At 49.7% G+C, this 18,074-nt stretch overlaps 1 protein-coding gene across 1 annotated transcript; it reads right to left on the bottom strand.

Annotated features, from left to right (window-relative positions):
* Positions 1-6,708: 6,708 nt before the first annotated feature.
* Positions 6,709-17,331, bottom strand: LOC105102145 (putative serine protease 47). Its single transcript, XM_064481439.1, is given in 5 exon segments — positions 6,709-7,193; positions 11,793-11,959; positions 14,213-14,490; positions 15,887-16,070; positions 17,025-17,331. Coding segments are annotated over 5 exon segments (1,254 nt in total). The 3' UTR covers positions 6,709-6,875.
* Between the last annotated feature and the right edge of the window lie 743 nt (positions 17,332-18,074).

The raw sequence follows: 18,074 nt of genomic DNA, 5'->3' as shown, positions 1-18,074 counted from the left end.
TTCAAGTAAATGTATCTTTGTCATGGGAAATATTGTTGCGTAAAAGATCTCTATAAGGTACAAAGAGTTAATGATAAATAAACAAACAAACAAATAAATAAATAAAATTATGAAATGCATTAACAGGTTGTGAAATAAATTAAAGACATTTTGTGTTTTCTAAACACTGTGCTTCAAATTTAGACATTATCTATTGATTTCATTTTGAAAGTTTGTCATTAACAGATTCTCTTCTACCACTGTTATTCCCAACTCAGATTTTGAATAGTTATATGTATTTTAAAAACATTGTTCATGTTTACAATATTTCAAGTCTTGTTGGGAACTATAATTCATATGGTTTCTAAAACTTTGTTTCAAATTTAGAACACATTCACAGTTTCAAGTTAAAATAACAAAATACTGTACATTGAGAAGTTTCACTTCCACCCTTGTGACATCTTAGTTCCCCCTACCATTATTAGATAACTACTTAGTTTCTTAAATGATATTTCCAATGTTTCAGATACAAACAAAAATGAAAATATACTTTATTTTCCACTTTTCTCACAATTATGCATTATATCATATGATTCTGCTGTGAACATTTGTATACAAGTTTTTGTGGGGAAATATGTTTTCATTTCTCATAGCTGTATACCTGAGATTGCCATGGCTGGGTTTTGATTCTTGAAGTAGCTAGAGGGCGAGGTTTACTTGTTCAAGACTGACTCCCTGCAGTAGAAAGGCTGGCCTTCCTCAAGACGTCACGGGCACGGACCACAGCCGAGGCTCACAGCTGTCAAAGCTGGTAAGTGCTGTCCGTTGACTCAGCCATGGGTTGGCTGAGCATTACAGCGGCGACCACAGCTTGTGCCAGCCCTGACCAGCAGGAGAGAGGCTTGTGCTTCCCTCATCTGGAGTGCTCATCCCGTGGAGAAGCTGGACCTGGGGCCTGCGTGTCACAGTGTTGGTTCCAGTCCCTGCCCACACTGGGCCTGGGTTCTCTAATCATACCGTATAAAGCATCTGCCTGCTTCTCCAATTCTCAGGGCAGTGGTTTGCCCTGTGACCTCAGATCTTTGATGGGTCTAGAAAGAGTTGTTTCTTTTCAGTCTGTTCATTTTTTCTTGTTTTGAGGATGGGAGGGATGACTTCCAAGATCCTCACACCCTAGACTAGGAACCGGAAGCCTATGATTTCTGTTAGTTTCTTCTCCCCTCCGTAGCTTGTCTGTGTTTGACTTTGGCAATGAGCACCAGCAGCCCATGCCAGCACACCATTTGGGAGGGCAGGGAGTCCCTGAAGACATACCTTTCAAGTCCCTCTCCCTGCCAGTGACTTCAGTGACAGTCCAGGCCCCACTCCCAGGCTCACTGGCTCCTTCTGTCCCCTGCTTAGTCCTTTCCCTCCACCCCTACCTTAGTCTCTCTGTTCAGTAGTGGGTATCTGGGGTTTGCTCTTGGGACACGTTAGAGTAAGCCTTCCCCAGGTGATGAGGGGAAGTCAGACAGGGTAACAGGCATCTGGGTACAACATGCAGGAGTGAGAAGGACAAAGACATTCAAGTTCTCTCAAGAGAGATCAAGTTTTGAATTCCTCTTCCACTACTTCCTACCTATGTCACCTCTGAAAAGCTACTTAAAACCTACTAGGCTTCAGTTTATCTTAAAAAAAAAAAAAAACTAAACCAGGATAATAATACTAAGCACTAAGTTGGTTTCAGGCAATGGGGAAACTGATTGGGCTGGAGCTGAAATTTGGTCAGTTTGTTGTGCAGATGAGATATATAGTGGGATCCCTTGGTTAGAGGTCAGAGCATACAAGATGGGCAGAGAATCACCTAACTTCAGGAACAAGGTATATGAAGGCCAGGCCCCTGGGGCACAGCCAGCCCAGGTCTGCTGTGGTTGGGCGGAGAATAGGAGTTTAGGGCCAGTGGATGGCTACTACTGCGGCTGAACTGCCTGCGCTCCCCTGACCTAGTGGAGAGTGTGGGTGAGCCACATGTCATCTCAGTAACTCACTGACATCCAGGGCCTGAGCAACGCAGCCTGAGACGCCTATAACTGAGTTTACCACCAAGGGAGGGAATGTTTGTCTTTCCCCTTCCAGAGACAGCTGAGCTCTTATGGATCGATCGTTGTGGTGGGCACATAGCTAGGCATAGTGGTACCTCAGTGGTAGAGCTCCAACTAGAGAGATGGCCAGAGACTAGGACTGCTGGCAATGCCTAGATGGGTGTGGACGCTGGTAAACCACTTTCTTGAGGCCTCCCAAGATTATCTTGGGAAGGGAGTTCCTGTGCACGTTCCTGCTCAAGCCGGTGAGATCCCAGTGTCAATGTGCACGTGAGTCCATTTGTGCCCACCTGCCAGTGAGGGTCCAGGATACCTGGGCAATGCCAGGACTGGAAAGAATCTGCACTGAATTGTTTGAATGTCATCTGCTTCATACTGATATGTGCTAAATGGGGAATTTACCACATTATCATGGTTTCTAAGGGCTGGCACAAGTGTACTGAGGCCTCCTGGGATCCTGTTTTATTTTTTGTGTATATGTATACACACACACATATACATTGAAGGATAGTCAGTTCACAATGTTGTGTCAATTTCTGGTGTACAGCACAATCCTTCAGTCATATATGAACATACATATATTTGTTTTCATATTCTTTTTCATCATAAGTTACTGCAATGTATTGGATATAGTTCCCTGTGAGATACAACATGAAATTGTTGTTTATCTGTTCTATACATATAAATCTCTAGTTCCCAATTAATCCTTCCCACCCCCTCCCCATGGTAACCACGTTTGTCCTCTATGTCTGAGAGTCTGTTTCTGTTTTGCAAATAAGTTCATTTGTATTTTTTTTTAAAGATTCCACATATAAGTGATATCATAGGTATTTTTCTTTCTCTTTCTGGCTTATTTAACTTAGAATGACATTCTCCAGGTCCATCCCTCTTGCTGCAAATGGCATTATTTTATCATTTTTTATGGCTGAGTAGTATTCCATTGTATACCATACCACTTCTTTATCCAGTCATCTGTCGATGGACATTTAGGTTGTTTCCATGTCTTGACTATTGTAAATAATGCTGCTATGAACATTAGGGTGAATGTATCTTTTTGAATGAAGGTTCCCTCTGAATATATGCCCAAAAGTGGGATTTCTGGATCATAGGGAAAGTCTATTTTTAGTCTTTTGAGGAATCTCCATACTGTTTTCCATAACAGCTACACCAAATGACATTCCACCAGCAGTGTAGGAGGGTTCCCTTTTCTCCACAGCCTCTCCAGCATTTATCCTTTGTGTACTCCTGAATAACAGTCCTTCTGACTAGTGTGAGGTGATATCTCATTGTAGTTTTGATTTGCATTTCTCTAATAATTAATGATGTGGAGCATTTTTTCATGTGCCTATTGGCTATTTGTATGTTTTCACTGGAGAATTGCTTGTTTAGGTCTTTTGCCCATTTTTGGATTGGGTTGTTTTCTTTTTCTTAAGTTGTATGAGCTGTTCTTATATTCTGGAGATTAGGCCTTTGTCAGTCTCATGTTTTGCAAATATTTTCTCCCATTCCATAGGTTGTCTTTTTGTTTTGCTTATGGTTTCCTTTGCTGTGTGAAAGCTTGTAAGTTTAATCAGGTCCCATTTGTTTATTTTTGCTTTGTTTTTCTATTGCCTGGGTAGACTGCCCAAGGAGAATATTGCTGAGATTTGTGTTGGAGAATGTTTTGCCTATGTTTTCTTCTAAGAGGTTTATAGTGTCTTGTCTTATGTTTAACCCTTTAAGCTATATCGAGTTTATTTTTGTGTATGGTGTGAGAGAGTGTTCTAACATCATTGATGTTCATACAGCTGTCCAGTTTTCCCAACACCATTTGCTGAAGAGACTGTCTTTACTCCACTGTATGTTTTTGACTCATTTGTCAAAGATTAATTGATCAAAAGTTTGTGGATTTATTTCTGGGCTCTCTCTTCTGTTCCATTTATCCATATGTCTGGTTTTGTACCAATGCCATGCTGTTTTGATTACTGTAGCTCTACAACATTGTCTGAAGTCTGGGAGGGTTATTCCTACAGCTTTGTTCTTTTTCTTCAGTATTGCCTTCGCAATTCTGGGTCTTTTGTGATTCCATTTAAATTTTAGGATAATTTATTGTAGTTCTGTGAAAAGTGTCCTGGGTTAATATGGATGGCATTAAAACTGTAGATTGCTTTGTGTAGTATGGCCATCTTAACAATATTAATTCATCCAATCTAAGAACATGGGATATCTTTCCATTTCTTTAAGTCATATTTAATTTCCTTAGTCAGTGTTTTGTACTTCTCCACATATGGCTTTCACTTCCTGGGTCAGATTTATTGCTAAGTATTTTATTTTTTTGGATGCAATTTTAAAAGGGATTGTTTCCTTACTTTCCTTTTCTGATATGTCATTGTTAGTGTAAAGAAATGTCACTGATTTCTGTATGCTACTCTTGTATCGTGCTACTTTGCTGAATTCTTTTATCAGCTCTAATAGTTTTTGTGTGGAGCCTTGAGGATTTTCTCTATATAGTATCATGTCATCTGCATATAATGACAATTTTACCCATCTCTTCCAATTTGGATCCCATTCATTCCTTTTTGTTGTTGTTGTTGTTGTTCTTGATGTTGTTGTTGTTGTCATCTAATGCTATGACTAGGACTTCCACTGCTTACTATGTTGAGTAGAAGTGGTGACAGAGGCCATCCTTGTCTTGTTCCAGATTTTAGCGGAAAGGCTTTCAGCTTTTCACTGAAGAGTATCATGCTGGCTGTAGGTTTGTCATAAATAGCTTGTATTATGTTGAGATATGTTCCCTCTGTACCCACTTTGGTTAGATTTTTTATCATAAATGGGTGTTCAATTTTATCAAATGGTTTTTCTGCACCTACTGAGATGACCATGTGATTTTTGTTCTTTCTCTGTGGTGTATCACATTGATTGATTCATGTATGTTGAAATATCCATGTGTCCCGGGGATGCACCCAACTTGATCGTGGTGTATGACATTTTTTATGTGTTGTTGGATCCTGTTTGCTAATGTTTCGTTGAGGATTTCTGCATCTATGCAAATCAATGATATTGGCCTATAGCTTTCTTTCGACGTGGTGTCTTGGTTTGGCTTTGGTATCAGGGTGATGGTGGCTTCATAGAATGAGTTTGGAAGCATTTTCTCCTTTTCAATTTTTTGGAAGCATTTGAGAAAGATTGGAATGAGCTCTTCTTGGTATGTTTGGTAAAATTCCCCAGTGAAGCTGTCTGGTCCTGGACTTTTGTTTGCAGGGAGGTTTTTTTATTGTTGATTCTATTTCACTTATAGTGATCAGTCTGTTCAAATGATCTATATCTTCTTGGTTCAGTTCTGGTGGACTGTTTGTTTCTAGAAACTTGTCCATTTCTTCTAAGTTGTCCAGTTTTTTTTTTTTTTCTTTATTGCCATACAGGTGTTCATCTGGGATCCTTCTGGCTACACAAGGACTGTGTCAGGTAGATGGGCAGGAAGAATGATGAGAACATTGCTTCAAGGCTTATTGCCAGGCCGCTAAGTCCTGAGTCAGCTAAGCAGAAGAGGAGAAATGAGGCTTCAACTCCTGGAGGTGTGTGGACAACTTGGGGGAGGCTGACTTGGGTCCTTGGACAGAAGGGAGCAGTTTCAGGTGGGGTTGGGAGCTAGGAAGGTGGGGAGTGAGTTGGGCCCCTTCAGACAGGGGAGAGCAGGGCTATGAGGGCAGGTGAGGAAGGTGCTAGGAGTCAACTCTAGGAGCAGAGGTCTGAGGACTGCCAGCCTGAACCCCAGCTCACAGCCTGGCCTCGGGCCTCCGCTGTCTGTTCCCACGCCGTCTCCTAGACCCCTTGCATTCAAGAGCCCTCTGTGCTGCAGGGTGGAGCCCTCTTCCTCACGGGCCGGGTCACGCACTCCAGTCCAGCTCAGTGGTCCTGCACCCTGGGAAGCTCCCTCTACCTCCACAGCAAGTTGTTCCTACCTTCGCTAAACACCAGGGGTAATGTTTCTTTACTGTGAGAAAGCTGTTACTCCTCTGCACTGTAGTCACCTGGCAAAATGTCCAACTTCCTGTTATGGGCTGAATTGTGTCCCACCAAATTCATATTCTGAAGTCCTAACCCCCAGTACTTCAGAATGTGACTTTATTTGGAGTAGATAAACTGAGTTAAAATGAGGTCGCTTGGGTGGGCCCTAATCCATTATGACTGGTGTCCTTATAAAAGGGGGAAATTTGGACACAGAAATGCACAGAGGGAAAATGATGTGAGGACACAGGGAGAAGATGACCTATAAGCCAAGCAGAGAGGCCTCATGGGGAATCATCCCTGCCTGCACCCTAATCTCAGACTTCTGTGCTCCATCTGGAACTATGAGATGGTAAATTCCTGTTGTTTAAGCCACATTGCCTGTGGTATTTGTTGTAGCGGCTGGAGCTGACTGATACACTTCCTCTGAAAACGTGTGCACTCCCATGGCAGGGGTGGAGTCTGCAAATGAACACATCCTTCTCCCCAGCTGGACTCCTTCAGTGTCCTCACCCCTGTCTTCCTCCTGGGACAGTCTCTCTGCCAGGTCCTGCTTCTTTGTCCAGGGAGCCAGAAAACAGACCTCAAGGGAAGAGGTGAGTGCTGAAGGTCAGGAGGGGCAGCAGGGCCCAAAGACAGGAGCAGGATGAGTCTTTCATTTGTTTTTATTTGACTTTTCAGGCTTGGTTTGGGAGTGGCAGCTGTTGGACTGGAAAGCCAAGAAGGAACCTCTGAAAGCTGATGGGGCTGGGGGAGGGGAGGGGTGGAAAATTCCAGCAAGGAGACTGGGGTCTGAGACAGAGGGAAGGAGCAGAGGGGCTTGGCAGGTCACCACAGGGCCTGCCGTGGGGCCTGGAGCAGAAACAGCAGCAGGGGCCAAGGCTGTGGGGGCACAAAGCCTGTGCCAGGCCCCGGCGAGCCAGCAGCTTGCAGAGGCTGGTGTGGAAACTGGGTCTGAGGAGGCGCAGACATGGCATCAGGGAGCGGTGTGAGCCTCTGGATCTCATCCATCCAGTCAATGAAGTAGGAGACATTGGTGAAGACGCTGCGGTAGATGGGATGTCGGCAGTCCAAGCCCCAGCTGGCCAGCCCCACCAGAACCCAGGCATCGGTGAGGTCGCAGACAAGGGGTCCCCCGGAATCACCCTAGGAAAGAGAGGGGAGTCAGTGTGGGCGGCTGGGCCAGCGCTGAGAAGACCAGGGAGCAAGGCCGGGCTCATGAGTGTCTAGCATCCAGACTCACTCAGGTGGACCTCTTTGAAAGTCCAAACACCAGTGTCCCCCTGCAGCTACAGTCATGCAGGCAGGCGCTGTCATCACACTTCAGGAAGCTCTGACTGACCCCCAGGATGGCTGTGGATTGAAATCTACAACACATGGACACTTGTGCCCAGGGAGGCCCCGGTGGTCCAGGACAAGGCACTGTCCAGGCCAAGAAGGGACAGCTGCCCCAACAGGGCCCAGGAGGACTGGTCTGTGAGTGGAGCCTGGTCAGGCCAAGCTGCTTCAGACCTCAGTTCTTGCAAAACCCTGAGCTGCAGCAGCACATCCCCACCTGGGTCCTCCCCCTTTTTCATTCATTTAGGCCTTTGGTTTTCTCTCAACCCCTTGGTTGAGCATCCTCAGAAAATGTTCATACCCAGGCCTGGCAGAGGAAGCCTGCATTGCTCAGGGAGCAGGAGGGGGTCCCCAGAAAGCTGCTGGGAATCACTGGAGTCCTGAAATACTGTCAGGGCAGGACCATCTGGTTGAAAATCCTCTCACTTCGTCAGCCAAAGGGAGGGTCTCATCCTTGGGCATGGGGGGAGTGGAGCGGGGCCACAGCCATGCCTGCCACTCTTCCGCTCACCTGTCCACACGCACATCAAGCATCCAGGGCAGCCTCCGCCCTCGGGCACAGGGGTGAAATGACACTGCTCCTCCCCCATGGTGTTTTGTCGATAAGCCAGCTAGCCTGCCGTGGTCAGATGTGATGTGTGGAAACAAGCCATGAAAAGAACAGGACAGGAAGGGTGGAGGCACAAAGGCTTCCTGAGCTGAGACTCTAAACAGGAAACAACCTAACCTTCTGATGCAGGAGCAGAGGGAGCAGTAAGTGCAGGCGAGGGGAAGAGGGATGAGCCAGATGCAAGGCGCGGGGAGCGGGCTGTGGGGCTGGGAGGGCGAATGAGCTCTAGTCTGACTGCTCACTTTGATGTTCTAGGTGAAATAAGCAGCAAGACCTCTAGCTGAGAGGGAGGGTGGGGGAAGCGGTGGCTTGAAGGAGAGAGAGGGGTACGTGGTGTGGCCAGCCAAAAATAACCCTCAGAGATGCCCATCCTCATCCCTGGAACCTGTGGTTATGTCACCTTATGTGGCAAAAGGGACTCTGCAGATGTGGTGGAGTTGGGGATCTTGAAGTAGGAAGCTCATCTTGGATTACCTGGGTGGGCCTAAGGTAGTCACAAGGGTCCTCATGGGTAAGGAGGGAGGTGGGAGGCCAGAGTCACATGAGGAGATGTGATGATAGAAGTAGAGTTTGGAGCGATGTGCTTTGAGGATGGAGGAAGGGGCCATGAGCCAAGGAATGCAGGCAGCCCCTAAAAAGCCAGAAGAAGAAAGGACACATTTTCCCCTAGAGCCTCCAGAAGGAACGTGCCTGGCCAGCACCTATGTTTTAGACCTTTGACCATCAGAAACCTAAGAATAAATTTCTGTAATTTTAGCCACCCAGTTTGAGGTGGTTTGTCTCAGCAGCCCTAAGAGGCTCATACATGGGGCTCCTTGGAGATAGGGAATGTGCCATCATCCTCTCAGCTCCTCCCCTCTGTGGTCCCTGCCTGGAGATCCCTCGGCCCTCCCCACAGTGTTCCCACTCCTAGTTGCTCAAGGCCAGGGGAAGGCCTGGTCCTTGTCCACTCCAGGCCTCAAGGGATTCACGCAGATGAGCCATGTGGTTGCCAATATCATGATGGATTCTGGACCAATCTAGAGGAGATGAGAAGGGCTCCATTGGCCCCTGGCCCCTGGGGAGCTCTCAGAAGGCAGAGGGAACCCCAACACTAATATTTCCTATGCGAAGTGAGCTGTGGTTTGCACTGCTGTAGATACACAGCCAACTGTGTGTGTGTGTGTTTGTGTGTGCATGGACACACTTGCACGTGTGTGTTGAGTGGGGCCAGGAAGTGAAATCCACCTTGAGAGGAAGGTCTAAGAAAGGCCCAGAACATGTACAATTAAGATAGAGGGGGGCAGACCAGGCCAGGAGAACGAAAGCCAGCACTTGTCAAGCACCTACTGAGTGCCAGGCACAGTACTCAAATTGTTATAGGAACCTTATTAAGTGGAGGCTGTTAGTGACCCCATTTCATGGGTGACGAAACTGAGGTGAGGCCACAATTCCAGTAAACAACAGATTAATGCCTGGAACCAGGTCTGTCCTGACCCACAGTCTGAGTGCTGAGTGCCCCTGTGGCCCTTCTCTCCTCAGACCTGTTTCTGGGGGCCCTGTGCAGGGGGAGGGACACTTTGGGGGAAAGAAGAGAGCCCCGGGTTGGAGGGTGGGGGCCAGAGCAGGTGACGTGGCAGATGAATCTAGAAGGAATCTCTCAGATGGGCTTGGGTGATTGAAAGGCTGAGGGAGGCAGGAGGGGGTCATCTGCTGGGACTCCTAGGCGTCCAGCTCAGTGGTGTCCTCAAGCTAGGGGGCGGGGGGACTAGAGGTCAAGGGCCACTGCGTATGTCCAGAGGCAAGCAAAGGGCTCCAGCCCTGCAATCCATGGGCATGACCTCTGCAGGGGAAGGCAGGTGGAGGACAAGGCTGGAAGTGGGGTCCAGGGTGACAGCCAGATGGGGACTTGGGAGGATGTGGGCTGAGCCCTTTGTTTCACCTCTGGGTGCGGCTGACTCTGTGAGAAGGATGGGCCAGGCCAGACAGTCAGAAAGTCCACACCATTGGTTAGGGCCTGGGACCCAGGAAACCTGGATCCACCTCCTACCAAGGGGGCAGGTGGCCAAGCTTCTCCCTCGGGCTCAGCAGCTCACTGGGCCATCATGGAACCTGCCATCAGTGAGGCCCTCCCACAGGCCAGGCACACCTCATCCCTCCCATGCGGGTCTCCTGGGGCACCACAGCATATCACCCCAAACTGAGTGACTCTGCAAACAACAGAAACATGTCCTCTCATGGTTCTGGAAGCCAGAAGTCTGACACCGAGCATCTCTGTGTCTCTCTCTCTCTTCCTATAAGAACACAAGTCATTGGGTTCAGGGCCCACTGCAAATTCAGAGTGATGTCATCTCAAGATTCTTATCTAGTCACATCTGCAAAGCCTCTATTTCCAATTAAGGTCATATTCTGAGATTCCAAGTGGATGCAAATTTAGGGGACACTATCCACCCACTGCACCAGCCTTTCCACAACCCCGTGAAGGAGGTCTCAGAGTCCCACACTGCGAATGAGGACACAGGCTCTGAAGGTGAAAAGACCACCGGAGGTCACAGGGCAGGGACACGTGGCAGGGCAGCATCTCTAACTCCAACACTCTCCCCTCCAACCCACGGTGCCATCTGTGCGAAAGATGTGATGTCAGCGTGGGAGGCTGGGCCCTGAGGGGAGGCAGTGGGCTTGCAGTCAGGTTGTACTGCCTTATTTTAGGGCACCACTTTCCCTCTCTGGGCCTGTCTGCCCGCTTACAACACGGGGCACAACAAAGAGCAGAAAGATATCTTCACACTCCAACAGCGGACTCATGTCTGGAATATAGAAAAACACACCAAGAGCCCCTCAAGGAAAAGACAGACAACCCAAGAGGAAGATGAGAGGGGAGAGAACTGGAAGGGCAGATTTACAGAAGAAGAGATCCAATGACAATAAACATACGAAAATATATTTAATGAAAATGAAGATTAAAACCATGATAAGATATCAAAATGAGAAAAGATGGAAAGTGCCAAGTGTCGGCGAGGACACAGAGCCTGACCCGCTGCTGGAACGGGGGCGTGTGGCGGGCACTTTGGAGGCGTCTGGTAGCATCTGCCAGAGCTGAACACACACATACCTTTCAATCCAACAGTTCTCCTCATGGGCTTGTATGAAATGGAATATGAAACATTTGGAAGCAAAATGAAATGGACAGCTTGGAAACTGCTAGAATACCCATCAGAAGCAGAACTGACCACAGAATTCAGTGCCTCCAGCAGAGTCCTGGAAGGCGACAAGAATGAACAAACTAAATACAGGCAGCAGCAGGGATGCAGCTCACACACAGAATGTGAAGCCACGAAAGACTGACAACTGGAAATAAATTCTACTTACAGAAAACCCATAATCTAATCTGAGGTGTTGCAAGTGAAGGTGGCGGTTTCCCCTGAGTGCTGGTGGTGGGAAAGGGACACGAGTGGGGCCCTGGGGTGTTGGTCACATGTTGTGTCACTATGTGAAGATTCGTCCACCCCACACCTATGACAACACTATGAATATACTTTTTTGTATGTATGTTACACCTCAATTAAAACTGGAACATATGCCTCAAAAACAGACGCTGTCTGAGGTCCTGCCAGTAATGCTCTCAGGGACAATGTGCTTAGGAAGGGGCAGCCGGGGGGGAAGCTGTCAAGGGCTGGAGCCCGGGAAGACACGGAGAGGGAGGAACCAGGACATCCCGGGGGGTCTCCACAAGGAGAGCAGAGGCAACACCACTCCCCCCTCAGGGAAACTGAGGCCCTGAGAACACACAAGGGAGGAACAGAAATGGCCTCACTCACGCGGCAGATGGCTTTTTCTGTCGAGAAGTCCCCAGCACACAGCATCTCCTCGTGCTCAGAGTAGTTCCTGCTTTGGCCAACTCTTTGTTCATATAACATATTGCAGAACTTGTTCTCAACGAGGCCCCCCTTTCCCTCCTGGAGACGGAAGGGCTCGAGCAGAGGCCCTGTGAGGACAAGGAGGAGTTGAGTGAAGTGCGCTGCAGATCAGCTCCGGGCCGCTCCACGCTCCCCGCTCCTCCGCCCTGCTCGCCGCTGCGCCCCGAGCCCGGGGTTGTCTCGGCACAGCTGGGCCTGCGGCACTGTTCCAGTCCTACCTTTGCCTAGAAGCCCCCTCCTGTTTCCTGAACTCTTCCAAACTCATCCTATTCCCTCTACCTCTCTCATGGCAACAGACCACACCTCTTCTATTTCGCAAATCCCACTGGCACATACCCTACAAGGGTGCCCAGCAACCATCCACCAGCCTGCCTGCCCTTTCACAAACCATCCCATCCATTCTCCGTTTGTCTATCACTAACCTTTCCTTCCACCCACCAATCCTCCCTCCATCTACCTAGCTCTCCTTTTGTCCCATTCACCCACTCACCCTTCCATCCATTTGCCCATCCACCCATCTTTTGACCCATCTCTCCATTCTCCCTCCACCTACTGATGTGTCCACTCACTCCATCCATCTGCCCACCATCCTCTCACCTACGCACCCCCCATCTTCCCTTCCCCTCACTCATCGTCCTCCCTCCCCCTCCCCAATCCATCCTCCCATCTACTCACTCACTTATTCATTTGTCCTTGTGTTTAGTGTCTTTTAGACACTAGTGATACAGGGGAACATACTCAGTTGGGGGACACAGGGAAGTGAAGTGAATAGTAGAATGATTTTAGATCTAGTAAGTGGTGTAAAGGCAACAGGGAGCTGTGGTGTTAGAGGTTGTCTATTTTAGCTCATGTGATCCACTAAAACTCCTCAGAGGAGGAGCCGAGTTGTTCATGTAAAGGAATGAGTCCCGCCAAGATGGGCAAGTCGTGCCCAGGAGAGCAGGGAGAGCAAGCGGGGCTGGGAGCCCAGCCACGGTGACGCCCCGATGGGGACGTGGCTGCGGCACATTCACAGCAGGAAGGAGGCCTGCGGCTGGGCAGGCACGAGCGCACGGGACGCAGCAGGAGATAAGCACAGAGGGATGGAGGCCGTTATGCAGAGCCGAGGTAGGGCGTCTGGACTTTTTCGAAGCATAAGTGAGAAGGCACTGAGGGTAGTGAGCAGGGGACTGACACGACCCCTGCTCTGAAGCAAACATTCAGCTGGTGGGGACTAAAGCAGAGTGCACAGGGTGGAGCTGGAGACCGGTCTGGAGGTGCAGGCAAGAATGACGGTCTCTAGGACCTGGGGGCAGCAGCAGAGCACCTGCCAGGGCCAGGCCCTGGGCACAGGTTGGGACATTAAACCAGCAAGACAGGGTCCCTGCCCTCAAGGGGAAGCAGTCTCTGTGTGTGTATTTGTGGGTGTGAGCGTGGTGTGTTGTGTTGGTGTATTTCTCTGTGTGTGTGCACGCGCGTGTGTATGGTGTGGGAATACTGGGGATCTGGTTGTCCTATGACAGGGAGAGTTACTGACACACTAGCAGCTGCATCCTACCCAGTGAAGATAGGGTCCATCCAAAATGCCTGCAGCACTTCTGCTGAGAAACACCGTACCAAATAATTACAAATATATGTGCTTTTTCCACTTAATTTTGCACTGTAAGCATTTCCCAAACCATGAACATTCCTTTCTTTAATAAAGACTCTTGCTTATAAGTCTTTGCCTACACTTCTCCTTTTTCAATCCTAAAAAACACAACCTTTTTCCTGCATTATTCAGTTCACTGAATAAGCCTACAATGTAGATAGTTGACCTGTGTTGGAAGAACAGCACAGCGAGCTTCAGAGAGGTCAAACACTCTCAGGTCATAATTATTCTAACTTTATCCTGCAGGCTCAGAGGTCAGAGGTCCGAGTTCATAAATGTGTTTTCTCTCCAGTTTCCCCAAGTGCCTCCTATGGCAATGGGAAATAGGAGTGTTTGTCAGTGGCTTGGAATGGTCCAGGCCCCAACCATGACTTCTGAGTTGAATCAAGTCATCTGACATCCATGGTTGATTAAAATCTTGGAGTCAAGCCTTAGAAAGACTCCAAGAACCCAATTCTTGAGTCCAAAAGTCAGATTCCCAGACTTGCGGAGATCTGGACTCAGGGAGCACTAAAGCTTTAGGATCACACAATTTCAGAACTAGAACTAGACTAGTCCGGTCCTCTGGAAACGAGGCACAGCAAGCCAAGTTCCAGCGGCCACTTTGCCTGGGGACCCTTCTGTCCTCCTCCCCTCCCTGCCCCTCCTCCCCACCCTCATCTGCCCCCTGGCCTCTCCCATGCCCCCTTACGTTCCTCACTGAGCATGCCCCAGCCCATTATCCAGCAGGACAAGTTACTGGGCAGCTGCATGCCAGGAGCTGGGAGGCAGGCGGGGATGATGTAGGAGGTGAAGTTCACAGGAAAGAGCAGCTGCAACATAGCTATGTCATTCCCAAAAGGGTGAAATTTATCAAAGTCTGGGTACACGATAATCTGGCTCACGGGTATCTTCTGGGTGTGCCTGGTGTGCTGGTACAGCTGGGTGTTTCCTAACAAAACCCGGTAGTTCTCCAGGACGTGAGATTTTCTGGAGGAGGAAGGGCGCATGGTCACCATCATGTCTGAATGTGAGCCAGCTCTCTTTCCCTGCATCCTCATCTAACTGCCCACCCCTCTACCCACCAGTATGCCACGTGGCTTTTGTCTCCCCATTTCTAATGGTCAGGAGCCCTTCTTTCTTGAGGCTAATTGATACTCTACTTACAACGTCAGCATATGGCTTCTCCATCACACCCAGGAATTGGAGGCGCATTGAATCCTAGTGCTGGGTGGCGGGGTGGTGGGGGGCCATCAAATGAAGGCCTTGTGATTGTGCACAGGAGGAGTCCTGGCTCAGTCCCAGCTCTAACTTCACCCTTCCCAAGGCTCCCTACAGCCCACCTTCTGGCCCCACACTTTTCCCAACCCTCTTTTCTTTAAACATCTTCCTGCCCAAGGGCTGCTTGTCCACTTAGTTATAAGCGCTCACAAAACATTGTTAAATGAGCAAATGAGCACAGGGAATGGAAACTTGCCTTGTTCCCTGAGTACAGGTGTTAAAACTTCCCTGACCTTGCATGCATGGCTCATCCACCCGGACACCCTCCCCCTGCCCCTCTCCTGCAAGCCCCTCCCTCTCCACACCCAATGGAGCACAGAGCTTCTCCTGACCTGCCCCCCCACCATGTGATCTGCTTTTCTCACCCATCTTGGGCTTTCTCTTCTGACAAGACAGAGACACAGTGAGGTGGGGTCTTACCACCCCAATGCCACAGAAGGTCCTGCATACAGTGTGGCACAGAGTAGGTGCCGACAGGACTCTGGGTTCTCAAAGATCCAGCTCCTGGCCCTGGGCTGTGATGCCCCTGCTCCCTGCAGACCCCTCCTCATGCGTTCAGAAGCTAGGCACTGGGCCAGGCCCAGGAGGTGCAGTGAGTTAGACTCCTCCACAGTCATGTCATTCTCCTAGGGAGCCCCATCTCCCACCTAAGCAGCCTGGCAGCAGGGGTCCACCTACTCACACCAGTGACCACAGCTCCTCCTGGGAACTCAGTTTTGCACAAGTAAGCAGAATGGCCCAGAACAGTTCCAGTTTCTGCCTAGAGTCTGACACCCAGGAATGTGGGGACACTGAGAAGAAGCTGTGGTCTGAGGTTGGTCTACACCACATGGCAGCCAGGACCAACACTTCCACTCTCCTGGGGCACATCTGTGTTAGGGGACAGGCACAAGGGCTGAGGACAGAGCATGAGGAGGGTCAGACAGGTGAGCGAGGAAGACAGTCCAGGTGGAGGGTACGCAGGTCAAAGGCAAGGATGATGTGGGTTTGAAGGCCACAGGCCACCCCAGAGAAAAGCCCAGAGGACTGTTTTGGGATGCCCATCACCCCTTTTCTCCTCTTCCCCTGCACCCCTCTCCCCAGCACCCAAGGAAGGAGGACTCACTTGAGAAAGCAGTGGGCAGCAGAAACCAGCCAGTGGGAGTTGATGAGGGTGGCTCCACAGACATGTGAGCCCTGGTACAGCAGGCTGGCTTGCCATGGCCACTGGCCCGCCGCCGTGTTCTGGCTGCCGTAGACCTTCCCTATCACCTTGGGTTTCCCACACACAGTGGAGACGCCCCTGCCTTCTATGACAGAGACACTAGTAATGCCCCAGGTGTCACTACCAGGGAAGCCCCGTCCACTTCAGAGATGGAAAAACCAAGGCCAAGTGTCCAGAGGCCTACCAAAATGACAGGGTGCCAAGAACTGGACAGCAGAGCACAACCGAGCAAGCCCCGTGGGGATGAGAGCTCAGTGGTCTGGTGGGTGGGAGGGGGACCAAGGGCAGCCACAGCAGGTGACAGCAGCATCTCCAGGGTGACGGACATCCCTGAGTGAGCCTGCCAAGGGCTGGGCCATCACAGCCATTACCTCCCTCACTTAGCACTCCTCAGTGCCTGCTCTGCAGACCCAAGAACTGCAGGCCTCAGAAGCTGCCAATATTACTTGCCCAAGATCATGGTTGCTAAGGGCTTGTGTCCCCTCCACGTCATCCCAGTATCTCAGGGAAATAGGTTCACAGGCAGAGCTCTGTAGTGCTGTGTGACCTGAGGAAAGTCACTCCCCCTCTCTGACTCAGGATCCTCCATTTCTAAAGAGGGAGTGGGCTAATGAAGACAGCCCTGGCTCTAGGACCCACACTTGGGAGGGCAGGGGTGTGCCCTGGCCCCCTGAGAGTGGGCCTCCCGGCCTAGGGCCTGTGCTCCCAGGGCCTCAGGGAGGGAAATGAGACTCCTGGGCCCCAGACTAAGGGCCACTTATTCAGCAGTTCCGGTGCTTCCCTCCAGCCAGCCTCCCAGCCTCAGGGCCAGACCCTGCTACCTGCCCAGTCCACAGCCCCACAAAGGTCCTGGGGTGGTTCCCACCCAGAGGCCCCACAGTGGGGGCCTGTGACCCACCTGTGTTGAGGTGGTCTCTGGGCTGCCTGGCTGGAGGGAAGGGCGAGAAAAGATGAGGCCCCCAGGCCCTGGTCACAGCCGCGCCCCCCTGAGGCCCTCCTGTGTAAACAGCCCCAGACCCACACTGAGGCCCCAACGCACCTGCGGCTCCTGGAGCCAGCTGCTGCACATCAGGGGTCAGAGGGCCGCCCTCCACTGGACCCCCAGCGCCTGGGGCCCAGCCAGGTGCCACCGAGGCCCTGGCAGAGGACCCCCGCAGCTCCGGGGTGGCCGCTGGTGGCAGCAGCAGCAGCCAGAGGAAGGCCACAGGCTGGCCTCAACCTTCAGGGAGCCATGCCCCCGTGCCCATTGTCAAGGTTGCTGACCCCCACCAGGCCCCTGCCTGACCCCGGCCTGACCCTGGCCTGACCCAGCCCTGAGCCTTGGCCCTGACCCTGCCCGGGCCCATCCCCGATCCCACTCTGCCCTTACTAACTTTAAACAGCTCTACTGAGGTAAGATTTATATACCATGAAGTTCACTTATTACAAAGGACAATTCACTGATTTTTCAGTACATTTTTATTTCTTTATTTTTATTTAAATACACTTTTTATTTTAGAATAGTTTTAGATACATGAAAAAGTTGCAAAGAGTTCCCACATCCCTCTCACCCAGTTTCCCCTAATATTAAGATCTTATATTACTACGGCCCATTGGTGAGCCAATAGTGACACATTAATATTAACCGAAGTCCATTCTTTCTTTTTCATTTTTTAAGGTTTGCAGTGTACATTGATGGAGCAATCAACAGCTTCACAGATAAACAAAAACTAAAATATTTCAGCACCACCAAACCAGCTTTACAACAAATGTTAAAGGACCTTCTCTAGTCATCAAGCCATAAAAAAAGAGAACAAAAAGAAGAAAGAGTGAAAAACAAGACCTACAAAAGATAGCTTTGGCTGTTTGGGATCTTTTGTGGCTCCTTATGTATTTTGGAATTGTTTGTTCTAGTTCTGTGAGGAATGTCGTCAGTATTTTAATGGGGGTTGCGTTGGATCTGTGGGTTGCTTTGGGTAGTGTGGCCATTATGATAGTGCTGATTCTTCCAATCCAAGAGCACAAGAAATCTTTCCATTTCTTTGGGTCATTTTGGTTTTCAGAGTATAGGTAACCTCCTTGGTTATGTTTATTTCTAGGTATTTTGTTG

Source organism: Camelus dromedarius, chromosome 32, assembly GCF_036321535.1.
Source record: "Camelus dromedarius isolate mCamDro1 chromosome 32, mCamDro1.pat, whole genome shotgun sequence".
Lineage (NCBI taxonomy): Eukaryota > Metazoa > Chordata > Mammalia > Artiodactyla > Camelidae > Camelus > Camelus dromedarius.
Note: the sequence above shows the minus strand (reverse complement) of the source record. Positions and strands in the feature narration are given on the sequence as shown.